Source organism: Ruditapes philippinarum, unplaced genomic scaffold (genome assembly GCF_026571515.1).
Source record: "Ruditapes philippinarum isolate M1 unplaced genomic scaffold, ASM2657151v2 ctg2368_1_1_1_1, whole genome shotgun sequence".
Taxonomy (NCBI): Eukaryota; Metazoa; Mollusca; class Bivalvia; order Venerida; family Veneridae; genus Ruditapes; species Ruditapes philippinarum.
The window spans coordinates 97,648-113,569 of NW_026852697.1; the positions used below are offsets into that span (position 1 = coordinate 97,648).

The 15,922-nt window shown below is 32.3% G+C and overlaps 1 protein-coding gene across 2 annotated transcripts in view; it reads left to right on the forward strand.

Annotated features, from left to right (window-relative positions):
* Window positions 1-15,156, forward strand: part of LOC132721379 (neuronal acetylcholine receptor subunit beta-3-like) — a 33,260-nt gene extending 18,104 nt beyond the window's left edge. Inside the window, exons 1-7 of one of the 2 annotated variants that reach the window (XM_060705691.1) lie at window positions 1,603-1,900; window positions 2,936-3,182; window positions 5,060-5,104; window positions 8,659-8,768; window positions 9,847-10,027; window positions 13,128-13,488; window positions 14,002-15,156. In XM_060705691.1, the coding sequence (XP_060561674.1) occupies window positions 2,967-3,182; window positions 5,060-5,104; window positions 8,659-8,768; window positions 9,847-10,027; window positions 13,128-13,488; window positions 14,002-14,426 (1,338 nt within the window). In that variant the 5' untranslated portion in view covers window positions 1,603-1,900; window positions 2,936-2,966 and the 3' untranslated portion in view covers window positions 14,427-15,156. Of the gene's footprint in view, window positions 1-1,602; window positions 1,901-2,935; window positions 3,183-5,059; window positions 5,105-8,658; window positions 8,769-9,846; window positions 10,028-13,127; window positions 13,489-14,001 lie in introns of those variants that run through there. The other variant, XM_060705685.1, reaches the window with a different exon arrangement.
* The last annotated feature ends 766 nt before the right edge of the window (window positions 15,157-15,922 follow it).

Genomic DNA, 15,922 nt, shown 5'->3' on the forward strand with positions numbered 1-15,922 from the left:
CTTAAAAGTAATTAATGAATTAAATCAAAAGCTTGGAAATAGAAAGTTAGCATGCCTTTATTTTGAATTCCGCTGTATTCAGTGCAGGAAAAGGCAGTATCATTATGCCAATCTAAGGGTAAATGGTGAGTTCACATAAGGCATAAGTAAAGAAAATAATTTTATATACATTAATTCTACAAATGTTTTATCTTTTAGAATTATCTGAAAAGTTCGGTTTAATAAAAAGAGTTGGGCAGTCTTTTATATTGATTTCGGGCAGGTTTTATGTATAACCATTTTTATGAAAAAATCTTTGGTTAATGAACATTAAAATAGTCAAATTATTTATTGAAATTGAGAATTGTTGGCAGATAATTATCTTACTTTTGGTGTGGAATGAGAAAGTAAGTCACTCCGTCACTGTCAAGGCCATATTGCTAAATTTCAGATTTACGGCTTAATGATAACCGCAGTATAAACACATCTGTGCATGTTTCTAAATTCAAAATTTCACCATTACCATAATTAAATGTCGAGTTCAGCTTAAGTCTGTGTTGGGGTGTGTGGATAGTATCTTGCACTTTACAGTGCCGTCCATGAACAGGCTCAATCAAACCGAGCGTGTAACATTTTCAATATCGTTGCTTTGTGCGTTCTTTATGGATTCTGTTGCTTCTATTTTAGGTTTAATTAATTGTGTAAACCCTTCATTATGAGCAAATCAGTGCATTAATTCATATACATACAAGTCCATGTGATGAGCCGTTTTCCTCTTGTCACTTTAAAAAAATAATATTGCATCAATTTAAATCCGTTGCTTTTTTCTCTTATTAAATACACATTGTTGCAATTGATACCTGGAAAGAGACGATCCCCTTGGGAGAAGAAAACACTTTAAGATCATGAATCAAATATGTTAATTGCAGTTCTACACCATTTATTCACTTGTAAATCTTGTTGCTATTTGCATAATTGTTATTGTTTTGCTACAATAAGTCGAATTGGAAAAACACGACAGTCAGATATCGCATGGACCGAACGACATTAGAGGCTACCTTAACATTCAAAACACGAAATCACGTTCACTTATTATTTTGGGCTGATTTGGATTTTAATTATCGGATGTATTTAAATGGATAATAAATAAGCTCGATGGGTAAGAAAAGTAAAAGAAATAACACCTCTATCTTTCTGTCTGTCTGTCTATATCCGTCCACCCGTCCGTCCGTGCGTCTGCACGTCCATCCATCAATCAATTCATTCACTCACTCACTCACTCACTCACTCACTCACTCACACACTCACTCACTCACTCAACTCACTCACTCACTCACTCACTCACTCACTCACTCACTCACTCACTCGCTCACTTATTCATTCAGTCGTTCGTTCGTTCGATTGTTCGTTCGTTCTTTGATTCAATCATTTATTCATTTATTTACTTATTTATCTATTCGGTCGTTCGTTCGTCGTTCAATGACATAACGGTAGACTGATACTCTAGTCTTTTGTTTGCATGCTACATCATGCACAACGTGAAATAAAAACACTGCGTGCCAAAACATTCACAAACACCTTGAATGTTAACACTGCTATATTTCCACGATTCTGCCGCCGCTGGCATTTATGCAAAGTTCAAGATGATAAGTTAATCTGGTAAAACGATTCTCGTCTCTAAATGAACCATGCATCCTGATGTAATTTGGCTTACAAACGATATAATGATATGCATCGCAGATCTGATATTTCGGTATACAGATAATTTCGGTTATTAACATTTGTTGGATAATTGCCTCAGTGACTAGAAAAGGGTATTTATTACTATTATATTTCAATTAGACAATGGACACAGAGGAATTTCTAGTTTTTCTAAAAGTATTTTTTAATGATAGACAGACGCGAAACTGCTACATACAAGGTAGGTTCTGTTAAATTTCGTTTTGTCTTCACAATATTTTGTTTTACAGTTTTGTTGTTTGTTTTACTTTTTGTATTGTTATTTGTTTGTTCATTTGTTTGTAGAAGCTCGGGAAAGTAGCATCGATAATCATGACATGAGGAACTGGAAACATATGGCCTTTTAACTAACAAAGTCTGTAAAATATAATGAACAAACCAAAATATGTATATTAGTATGTTTTCAGTTTAAGAAAGAAGAAATTATTGCCAGTGTAACATTTATCTTATTGTTATCAAGGAAAAAAAATACTAAGAGGATATTTTTTCGTTTGAGTGAAATATGGAATATATTTTCACGAAACATGATAAAATGCCACATATTTTCACGAGCCGGGACGGCGAGTGAAAATATGAGGCATTTTATCATGTTTCGTGAAAATATATACCATATTTCACGAAAAACGAAAAAATAACTTTTTTATTTAATTTTATTATCAAAGAAAAATGGTTATGAACCCCCTTGCCTGCTACGCAACTGCAATTATACAGCGCGCAGTAATATAAGTATCGTCTTGTTTTGCACGCAATATTTAGCGCTAGATTGTGACGTCACGTAAACAACTTTTTAAACGTCTGTACAGCGTTAATGACTTAATTAAAGATATTGGTGTTCGGATTTATTTTCTTAGTTAGACCATTTTCTATCATTCTAGATAGTTTTCAAAACAAAATTCAACATAAAAGTTGTATTTATCAGATTTTTTAAACAAAATGGCGAAAGAAGTCCCTTAAAATAAATATGAGTTTCGACTCCGCCCACTTTCATATTTATATTTCATATTTATTTTTAAAAAATATGAAATATATTTGACTGATATAGCACCATATTTCATAGGTAAAATTAAATAATCCCATATATTTAATTTCCGCAAAGCACAGAAAATACGTGCTTGAAAATGATGGTCTATCCTGCTACCGTCATTTTGTGCATGTCGTTATATAAATGCTTGAATCAAGTCTTTATTATTAATAAATAAATATTTTATATTTCCAGATCTCGATTGGATAAATTTGGCTGTATAAAAATGTCATCATCCGTAAAGAGGCGATACTTCGGTTGTTTTATTTTATATCTAGTAAACAATGTGTTAATTTGTTCCACCGCTAACATTACAAGTGATGAAGATCGACTGTATGAGGTGTTATTCAAAAATTATAATCCAGCAACAAGACCAGTAAACAATGCCTCAGATACCGTAAATGTTCGGATAACGGTATCACTCATTCAAATCAAAGATATGGTAAGTTTAAATATGATTTGTTTAATCGTCTTATAAATTAATCAAACACATTCCAGTCTTAAACCCTGATACATCAACTTTCCAATGTTCCAGTTACAAATATATATATATAACTACGTTTACTACAATTATTTATTTTTTTTTATCTTATCCGAACTCATAATGGTTCTTAATTGTGCTCTTAGGTTATATCGTGATATTTTAGTTTAATTTATTTTCTTATTAATCTACATTTTAATAATTTATAAAGTATATGAGTATGGAATGCCTTTGGTTTGCTACATCAAAGTTTACATTTTATTGCACTGTACTAGTGAACAATGTAATTTCACTACTATGTGTAACAACTGTACGTAATTATGCAGTTTTAAATGCCACTATTAACTTGCATTGAATGTTACTAATTATATGCTTAATGGTAATAATGATTATTAAGAATAATTGAATGGATATTTTCTGGAAATATTCTCATGGATAGGTATCTAAAATGTTCCACACTTATACTATGTTGAGCGTGATAATTAATACTTTTTGCGTCCTTAAAATGCGTGGTCCATGCATCTTTGTTCGTGCTTTAACATATGAATAAGCAGACCAAATGAAAGTCTGAGTCCGCAAAGGTTTCCGTAGATGCTGTGGTCTGAAAAAGGTTCATTACCGCTATTCCAGCATAAACATTACGTCTGATTCGTTAATCGAGCGTTTTGTTAACTATTTTTCGTATAAAATTATCAGTTTACCATGCTTTTCACGTGCAATTACCAGTTATTTTTCGATAATGAAACTATTCGTCACAGGACCGTGGGCTATCTTTACATGGCACCCTGAGTTAAAAAAGACACAACAACAACGGCGAATGCTTGCGTGATTTTATTAAATGAAATTTATGTTTTCTTCTCCCGTTAATTTGATATATACCTTCATGCAGGAATGTAATTGATGTGTTACATTCCAAAGCATTGCTATAACTTTCAAAAATATGGAAAGAATTACAGATTCGATTTGATTGCACCTGTTCAAGAGATAAAATAAAAGGTGGAATATCTCTCATGCCTATGGTGGCTGAGTTGTACCATTAGGGCTTTTGCCGCGTTTTTATTAATTCTCGACTACTCGAATGGCAAAATTCAGCCACCATACACGCCCCCATCCCAAACACTGGTTTATCAATAAGCCAAATTCTAAAGGACTAGAAAATTCTAAGTAATACAACATATGTAAACACCATGTTGTTAGATTGTTTTTACGTCACACCCATACAGTATATATAAGTCATATGGAAACGCCATGTGATTATTATATTTAAGTGTAAAAGTTTTTTCCAGAACATTATTATTTAAGTAAATCATCCTATATTAATTTAAGCGAGTAACTTGACACACGACTTGACAATGCAAGTTTGAATCCGTTGAATGTTTTTAAAAGTTGACTTAAAAGTAATGTCCTACATTTCTAAAGACTTTCTAATAATTTGTTTAGATACTTTGCTTCGGTCTTTGCTTAAGATTCTTAGTAATAATTAGCATGCATTCTTGCATTAAACTACAAACAATGTGACACAAGTATTATCTTCTATATGGCATTTTAAATACATGTATCTAAAAAAAAAAAAATAAAAACTGAAAAATTACATGTAAAATGCAGAGTCGGTTTGATTGAATCTGTACATGAGGGTTAATGAAAAAGTGCAACATCTCTCAAGCCCCCTAGCACCGGTGTGAGCGGTACTCAATTTTCAACACTTAGAGGTGCTGGACTCAATAATCTAATTAAAGCCTGAATTCAAACGGATTTCTAGCTTGTGAATGTATGTTTTGTTGTATAAAAAGTAATCATATTATCATTATAATTAAATCTGAAAATAATTTATATTGCAGGATGAAACTAATCAAGTTTTGCGCACACATATGTGGCTACACCAAGTAAGACTTTTGACTTACATGTATTTGTTTTAATCAGTTTTACTCTAATCTTTGACCTGCTTGATCCAAAAGTGTTTAACCTTTGCTATTCTGCTGTCTTACAGGACTTTATCCTATTGTGTTTTTTTGTATTTTGTTGCAATCCCTATAAAATTAAATAAATCATTCCAAATTCGATGAGACAGAACAATTCCATTACAGTAGATGATGTTTCAAATGAGACATTTCCAGTTAATATTTCCATATTAATCGACAAAAACATTAATGTTTGGCACATGTAAAACAGAAACAATGGGCATGACGTAAAGTGGTTGCACACTTGGTTCAAGCGAGCGAATTGGTTGCAAACTTGACAAAATGGCAAACACGGCGTGATTTTTTGAAACGGGTGAACGAATTTTTGCCAGGCAAGTAGGTTTCTTTGTTATTTTGAAGTTCATTAGTATGTCTATTCCATAATGCAATATATATGCCACACTCGGTTAAAGGTTTCAGCATCCTAGATTCTGTTTTGACGAAGTTATTGAAGATATAAACTGATCATGTAGATATTTTGAAATTTGACATGTGACTGTTCTGGTCGGTTTTTCTCCTAATTTATTCGAATTTGTAAGTTTTGAACTGCATTTAACAATAACAAAATATGTTTCTGTCAATGCTGTACAAATGGTTTAGTTCGCAAGTCCGAAGATAACATTCAATACACAAAAATATATTGTTCAAGCACATTTTGGTTGCAGACTTATACTTCAAGCATTTTTGGTTGCAAACTTTTGTGTCAATAATGTGGCATGCATATTTTTAGCGAGGAATAACTTATCTTTTTTTTAAATAATTAGCAATATTAAGGCAATTATACCCGTTCATCTAATAAGAAATATATATACAAATTGTGCATGCGTGCAGATATATCCTAACACAGGGTCTTTCAAATAGATATAAAACACAATATGCTAAATTGAAGTTCAGTTGTGTTTATCTTCATCATTTTTCTCCTCGATATACTTCTTTTCTTTTTACAAAGTCTTAGGACTTTTTTTATATCTTGGCATGACTAACTATAAAGGAAAAGAAGAGAAAAATAGCAACAAACAGCTTTCATTATTGTTCTTTTTTTGAGATTTGAAATAAATTTGATTGTATAGTAGATACAAACTATATTAACATTGACACAAGGGCATTATTCACATGTGTCTTTAAATTGTTCCTTATTATTGACCAATCGAAACATCTTCCAAATTCCCTAACTCGAACAATGACTTTAAGTAGTTTTGTCACATATCAGTCAATGTAAATTACCAATCGTATATCAGTTATATTATGATCTAATAGTCAAAATAATTTTTAGAATACCAATTGACATAAAATTAATATATGTACATCAAATCCGAAATGTTGTAAACAAGCATGTCATTTTAACTTTTGGTTTATAAGTACATTTACATACTTTATGTCTAAAGCAACTGCTGATCTTTACATACGAAACAAACAAAATAACATTTATTGTGGTTTTGATAAACTTTGGAAATTTTGCCGAGTAACATCGTATGTGAGCACATGTCCTTATGTTTATAATGAAAATAATTCACTTACATACAGCAGTACTCTCACATACGTTTTTTTTGTCTGTAGTTTTCATTTGCATTTTACATATGCTGACATATTTTAGAATTGAAGTATCAATAAATATTTTTCTTCTATGTGCTATTATTTTGTTTGCAGGCTTTTACTGATGATTATAGTATTGAACTGAGAACCATGTAATTTGAAACATAAAGTGCATACTTGTTGTAAAAGAAGAAAGTATAAATAACATTTATAAAAAAACAAGTAAAAGAATGTCAATAATTGCCATTGAAAATAGGTTAATAAATATAAACTACTACAATCCTTTTGCAAAGTTTTACTATGGATTTCAATAGAATAAGAATAAGTTTACAACCAAAAATGCTTGAGGTATAAGTCTGCAACCAAGATGTGCTTGAACAAGATATTTTTGTGTATTGAACGTTATCTTCGGACTTGCGAACTGAACCATTTGTACTGCATTGACAGAAACATATTTTGTTATTGTTAAATGTAGTTCAAAACTTACAAATTCGAATAAATTAGGAGAAAAACCGACCAGAACAGTCACAAGTCAAATTTCAAAATATCTACATGATCAGTTTATATCTTCAATAACTTCGTCAAAACAGAATCTAGGATGCTGAAACCTTAAACCGAGTGTGGTATATATATTGCATTATGGAATAGACATACTAATGAACTTCAAAATAACAAAGAAACCTACTTGCCTGGCAAAGATTCGTTCACCCGTTTCAAAAAATCACACCGTGTTTGCCATTTTGTCAAGTTTGCAACCAATTCGCTCGCTTGAACTAAGTGTGCAACCACTTCACGTCCTGCCCCTTGAGAAAACAACATGAATGTTATATAGACAATGCGAATTTATGACAAAGATAATACTACTTATTCATGGAAGATCATATTTATATGTAATAGAAAGTATGTCGACTTGAAGGTACATTTAGTCTAAGAAATAAATGCGCTTTGCTTCTTTTCTATGCGTAGCGAACTTGCTTTTGTAATGTTTAAAATTATAGTTTTTAAGAACGTTGAATGCAGTGTTGAATGTGATGAAATTATTTATAAAAGTTGTAAATTTTAAACACCATCCTCATAATCATAATCATCATCTTTATCATCATCATCATCATCATCATCATCATTATCAACAACAACAACATCATCATCATCAACAAAATCATCATCATCAACATCATCATCATCAACAACATCAGCATCATCATCAACAACATCATCATTATCAACATCATCATCATCATCAACAACAACAACAACATCATCATCATCATCATCATCATCAACATCATCATCATCGTCATTATCATCATCAACAACATCATCATCATCAACAACATCATCATCATCATCAACATCATCATCATCATCAACAACATCATCATCAACAACAATATCATCATCATTTTTTTCAGCATCGTCGTCAACAACAGCAACAACAATAAGTAAAAATAATTTTATATTTGTTTTTTTCCACCATACCATTTTAGTAAGAATTATTTGCATATACATTTGTGTATGTATTTCATTATATTTGAAACAATGGAAAACAACAATAAATGACATATTTTTATTACTTAAAGGCCCATTATGCCTCAATAATACTATCATTTTTATTTCTCAAAAACGTTTGATTTTTTTCGTATCTGTAAAAAGTTCCAAAGCAATACTAACTTGCCATACTTTTGCCACTTTAGCCCTGTTGGCAATGGATATGATTATAGCAAATTAGTATTTTGTATGGAAGTCAAAATACTTCTATGATTACATTTTGCTACTTTAACGACACAATTCTACACAATCAGAGCTACTTTCTTCAGTTCTTAGACATCTAACATACTCTTCATCCATTTTAAAAACATTATTAAGCACATGTCATTTCTAAATAATTAAACATTTTCTGAGGCATGATGTGACTTAAATCAAGTAACTTTGCTTTACATCTAAAGCACTGGAAAGACGAGAGCTTAAATTGGAACCCTGATCACTATAATGGACTGGAGGAAATCTATGTACCGTCTGATACTATTTGGTTACCGGATGTGATGTTATACAATAGGTACGTATGCCATAATACTAGTGATATACTTTTAATTTGCTAGATAAATTTAATTAGATGTCATTTACCATTTCTTTCATAAAACCAACAAAATTCAGTGCAAAAATGAAAAAAAGATATAAGCGGTGTTGTGTTTAGGATTGCGAACAGTACTGATTCTGTACATCGAGTGATGTAAAAATCGGAGCTGCTCGACAGTTTTCCTCAAAGCTGATTTAGTACATTTTACCGAGTAAGAGGTTAAAAAGCTGGAAAGTCGCCTTGTATGAACTTTACAATATTTGTGCGACGTAAAACCACTTATTAACATTTACATTATTCCTGTTCAAATATACTAGAAATAACGTATAACTGATAACTACTTAAAATAGATTTACTACAAGAAACCATTTCAGAAAATACTTTCATCAGAAACTTACATATCCAGAATTTAGTTATGATGTGATATATGACGTCATTTGTCTCTAATCGCGCGCAGACAAACTATTTCACATGTCTTTGTCGAGAAACCTGTAATAATATGTGTTTGACTCAACATCAAGTAATAGAAAGAGCATCGAAACACGAGGCTATCTGATTTGTACGAGGGGGCGTAGCCCCCGAGTATAAATCAGATTGCCGAATGTTTTGGTGTTCTTTCTCATTTGTATCATAGTCAATCATAAAAACACGTTCCCTGATACCACAATATGAAACCCTACAAAAAAGTAACCAATGAACGAGCATCTGAATATGACATTTCCATCGCTATCCCTTTCTCTGTCGTCACAATATGTAAACCCCGGACAAAATGAACCAATCGATGGGCATGCTCTAGAATGCGGGTAACTAATACCTGCAATCCAGTTAACGCACTGTGCATGTATATGTATACGATTTAACTCTGTTACATTTTCAACAAAAAGGTCCCCAAACTATGATACAAACAACGTTTAGAATCTCTGCTTGTTTTCGAGAATGCTTACAGTTCTTTATATATGACATCGGATGTATTACTTATTTAATAAATAACAATTTTAACTTTTATATTTTTGAGCTTTATTTTGTTTCTTGCAATCGATGATTTACTGTATTTCAGTGCCGACGATTCTAAATCCGGTAAAATGCAGGGCAATGTGATCATAAATTCTAACGGTATGGTAGTATGGCCCCAGTCGTTACAGTTACACAGTTCATGTGCCATGAATATACGTAACTTTCCTTTTGACGTACAGAGTTGTTTTCTGAAATTTGCCTCATGGACACACAATGGATTAAAAGTAAATATTATATTTACCATTGCCTGAAGAGTATGATAAAGCCATTTTTTTATTTATTAACGATATTACACTTATGTGTGATGTCATTGAGTTATATAACATAGCGTAACGTTATATATCATAGCGTAAAGTTATATAACATAACGTAAAGTTATATAACATAGCGTAAAAACGTGTTTATTTTAGCGCTAAACTACCGACAACTCAATGAAAAAATGACCCATTTTTGTATTTTCTGATCGCAAGATCAGTAAATACATAGCTAACATCCACGGTCTAACACAAAATTTCCTCACAGACCTAACAACGCAAAGTAGTTTTCACTCAAAACTGCATAAAAACCAGCAATTTAAAAGAAAGAATAATTTTTTAATGTAGGCATTAAACGAATTACAGTCCATTTAAAGTTTACATTAGTCAATAGAAATATGAGGTTACAATCACAAATTTCGCGGATGAATATCTTTTTTAACCAATGAAAAATGTTCGACTATTTCCGTAAAGCTTAATCAATGAAAATGCTATTTTAGCTAGGTCGATTACCGAATACTCCAGAGCGTAGTACACAAATAAATCTGACTGTCGAGTAATGGAATTTATACATGTCGGACTGTTTTGGCGAGAAGATTTTCACTAAATTATTTTCATCAGTGTTTAACAACAGGTTTATCGTGGACAAAATACCTCGAAATTAATAAGGATTACAAATACGAAAAGGAAATTCTCAATTTTAGAATTACAATATATTTGTTTTTATTCACGCTACATACGTATTACTTCACTGTGGTGCAGAGGTAGCGCGCTCGTTTAGGGTGTGAGAGGCCTAAGGTTAAAATCCTTGTCGAGGCAATATTTTTTTTGAAGTGTCTTTTTTTAAGGAAGTAGCCACGATATGCAAGGATAAAGTGTGGCTGTAATAAAAAATGAAAAATGATTTTTGATGCAACTCTAGGCATGCAAAATTCCATATGTATCAATCACAAACTGTTAAACGCAGTCGCTGCGTAAGATGAATAATAGTATATAAAAATAAACTTATACAGGAAAGATCACAAAATACCACAGAGCATGCAGCCCTTTGATTGCATTTTCTGATCGCAAGATCAGTAAATACAAAGCTAACACCCACGGTCTTACACAAAATTTCCTCACAGACCTAACAACACAAAGTAGTCCTTACTTAAAACTGCTTAAAAACCAGCAATTTAAAAGAAAGAATATTTTTTAATGTAGGCATTTAACGAATTACAGTGCATTCAAAGTTTACATTAGTCAATAGAAATATGAGGTTACAATCACAAATTTCGCGGATGAATATCTTTTTTACCCAATGAAAAATGTTCGACTATTTCCGTAAAGCTTAATCAATGAAAATGCTATGTTTAGCTATGTCGATTACCGAATACTCCAGAGCGTAGTACACAAATAAATCTGACTGTCGAGTAGTGGAATATATACATGTCGGACTGTTTTGGCGAGAAGATTTTCACTAAATTATTTTCATCTGTGTTTAACAACAGGTTTATCGTGAACAAAATAACTCGAAATTAATAAGGATTACAAATACGAAAAGGAAATTCTCAATTTTAGAATTACAATGTATGTGTTTTTATTCAAGCTACATACGTATTACTTCACCGTGGTGCTGAGGTAGCGCGCTCGTTTAGGGTGTGAGAGGCCTAAGGTTCAAATCCTAGTCGAGGCATCATTTTTTAGTGTCTTTTTAAGGAAGTAGCCACGATATGCAAGAATAAAGTATGGCTGTCATAAAAAATGAAAAATGATTTTTGATGCCACTCTAGGCAAGCAAAATTCCATATGTATCAATCTCAAACTGTTATGGAAAAAAATCTAAACGCAGTCGCTGCGTAAGATGAATCATAGTATATAAAAAAATAAACTTATACAGGAAAGATCAGAATACCAGAGAGCATGCAGCCCTTTGATTTTATAAGAAAACCGTTCTAATTTTGGGTATCTGAAACATTAGAAATTTTATTCGTGTAGAGCCTAGATACTACACTTAATTTATTGAACTCACTGAAAAAATTCAACTTACACCCCCCAAAAACAAAACAACAAAAAAAAAGAAAAGAAAAAAAAACAACAACAAACACCACCACCAACAACAACAACAGAGAAAAATGATAAGATGAACAACAAAAAACAACAACAACAATACCCCTAAAAAAACAAAAACAAAAAACAAAAAAACAAAACAACAATATATTGCTCGCCATAGTTTTACAGTATGTGATTTATTTAAATCGTTCAATAAATTTAGTAATGAGCATACATCTTTTCAATATCCTTTATTATTTACCTGTTTATATGTCGTACTAGTGGACAAAGACAGATTTATTAAATTTATATAGAAAATACAGTGGCACAGAGGTGATATGTCTGTGTTTTCATTTATGTCGTGCGCACAAGATACTTTGTCGTTAACACAACTCCTAACTGCTTTTTTATGTTTAAAGCAATTTAAAGAATTTTATTTATTAGTACCAGGACGCTTCCGTAACAATTATCTCGAAAACAAAAACACAGAAAAAACCATAAATGGAGTCGCTTTAAAAAGTTACATGTTCTGTCCAAAATATGTAACAATATTTGTTTTGTTTCTTTGCTTTTTTTTTTTTTGGGGGATGATAATAATTTTTTTTTGCGTCATGCGCAGTTAATAGGTATCTTTGTGCACCCAATGACTATCCATACCCCATTTTGACTACCATTGACTTTCTTTAGCAACCAGTGAGCTTTGTTGTAGTAGCAACCAGAGACTTCAATAGCAACCACTGAATTTCCTTAGCAACAACTGACTTTCCATAGCAACTGTTCATTAAAAGTTAACAATATTACTTTTTATTTGTCATTAGCAGTATTTACATTCAGGTGAACGATAAATAACGGTCATAATGCCCCTCTTGTTGTTTTTTGTTTTTGTTTTTTATTGAAAAGATTAATTTATGTTATAAATACGATGTTAATCTTTGTTTTATCATAAAGTTTGATAGATTTAAGAGCATTTCTTCATCTAGTTTTGTGCTAGCATACAAAACATCAGCATAGTAATCCCAAACTTCATATCAAATTTCAGGTCAATCTATCCATATATTATGGAAAAATTGAAGATCTTTCGGAGTATTTCTTCTCTAATACAGAATGGAACCTAGATGAATTCAAGGCTAAAATAAATCGGTTAGACTATGCCTGTTGTCCAGACTTCTACGTTGATTTCACAGTAACAATGATCATACGACGTAGACCTTTATATTACTTTTATACCATAATTTGTCCATGTTTGTGGCTGACAGTTTTGAACTTACTTGTGTTTCTGCTACCAGCAGAAAGTGGAGACAAGGTTTCACTTGGAGTTACGGTATTCCTAGCATTTTCCGTATTTATGCTGGTAATTTCGGAAAAGGTTCCAGTGTCGTCACAATCTGTACCATTGATTGGTATGTACATCTACATTATACTGCTTCAAAATTGTAATCGATTACACTTAGCAGGCAGTAGATCTGATATTAAACGATCATTTACGATCGAATTATTTTACAATGTCATCAGAGCATTTTTATAGTAATTTTAACAAACAAATGTTTTTAATACTACAAGTGCTAAGAAAAAATTATTGCGTTAGCCGGTGCAAGAGAGGGTGTGATATTTTATTTATTCATTTTACTTTTCATTACTTTTGGATGAGCTCCCGTTTTCTAATTGTTTTTTTGTCTATGTCTATGATGCATAAATCATAAACCTTAACCTTGAATAAATCAAACAAATGAATATGTATCAAAAGTAAAATCAAAGGAAGAAGAAACTGTTTCATTTTGCTGAATTTAAATTTACTTAAATTCAAACTTAAAACGGAAATGGTATACATAAGTTATTCCAAGTGATAATAATTTATTAATATTTTTTCGTTGCTTTTTTTGACATTCAAAAAATATTCTGACTTTAACCAACAGGAACTTATCTGACAGTCACAATGGGAATGACGTCACTGTCCCTCTTCATGACAGTTTTCATCTTAAATCTTCACCATGTTACCCCTCATCGACAGGGTGTTCCAAGATGGTTACGATTTCTATCCCATGACGTCCTGTCTCGTATCCTTTGTTTGAAACCGCGAGCTAAACCTTTTGTGCGTCTCTATACAAATGAAGCGGGCGCAGATATTGAAACCCAAATTGCAGACGACAATCGAACAAAGAATGATATCGCTACATTGTTAAACATGTTAGCGGGGAGACAGTATGCAGACGAACACCAACAGAAAATTACAGACGAGTGGAGATTTGTAGCCCTGGTCTTCGACAGATTACTTTTTTGGATTTTTCTCATTGGAAACGCGCTAATTTCAGTGATTATTTTATGCATCCTGAGAGATTAAAGAAAAACAGGAATACATTTATAGAAATTCTTAGGCCATAAATCTATTGTATAAGCTTTATCCGCAAATGTTTTCCACTTATATATTAATTCTAATACTTTTTAACCCATTACGCGATATATACGCCTTTTAACGCCTTTTTCACCCCCCCCCCCCCGTTTTTGGTGTCTCAAATGGTGAAAAAATGCCTTATTTAGCCCCCCAACACTTGTTTTTGTTTGAGAAATGTTGTTTAAAAAAGTGACCACTTTTTCGGCGCGGCCCCCAAACAAAAGATTTGGGGGTTTGAAGGGGGGCGGAGTCCCCGCTCGTGGCCAAGAAAATTTTGGACTTGTGAGAGGTTAAAAATGACCCCAGATCGATCATAAGGCAAAGTATAACCAACGCTGTAAAGCAATTTCATCTATGTCAATCCATTGAGAAGTTGAAGCACTTTGAAGTCAATTTTGGTGGAAAAAAATCAACGCCAAAAAGTGATTTTTGGCAATTTGGGGATGTCCCCTCGTTGCCATGGTAACAGAAAATTTAAGCCCGAGCATGCTGTGGCAAAGGCAATGGTCCAGTCAACATTTGTGCCAAGTTTGATTAGTATTGAAGCAGTTTTTATAGTTTTATAGCAATTTGAACTTGTAACGGGAGACTTTTCTATGAAAACAGCCATTTTTCACAAAATGCTCATGAAGTAATGGGTTAAGGCGTTTTATGACCAACAAATAAAATGACAAGTTACAATATGTGGTTAGTTTTCTTTTTCCCCTTTTCAAACGTGTTGTAAAAGTTTTACAAATGGCAAGACTAAATAAATTTGTGTAAAGTAAATATAAGCACATTGCATACCATCGTGAGACTTTATTTCGAATAGACTGGAATAGAATAAACATGTATTGGCAGAGAACAACTTTGTTTTTAGTAGAAAAGAATAGAAAGGTAGAAAGAAAGAGAATATAATAGATTAAACAACTTTTATTTTCAATCAAGTGCCAAATTTACTCAAGTTGCCCAAAACTATTTCATAATTACCAAATTTTTTGTCGCCGTATTGTCAATATCCGTTTCCTTAACTTCACTTTATTTCCAGCCATGATTTTCATGACCATTTTATCATAATAATTCTACGTCCTTTTATTTTAGAAAAAAATGTTTACCCTTTTCAGTTTTGTTTTTTGTTGAAGGCACTACACGGAGCAATTATCGACGGCTCTGTGGTGAGGTATTGTAGTGTAACCGTAATCCGGAACATACCGTTCCCGGAAGGTACAAGATTTAGTCCGGGCAAAATGAGATCGATTCCTAGCCGCCATCTTGTAAGAAGGTAATTTAGAACGACAAGATAAATCCAAAGAATCTGAGAGATATAAATAGTCATCCGTACAGGGAAAATGGTTCAAGGTAATCAGGACACTTTAATGGTGGCAGTCACTATACGAATTCACGTCAATTTCGTAGGAATTCTATTCAATCCGGAGGTAAACTAGCGATTTTCTCAACTGTAAAAA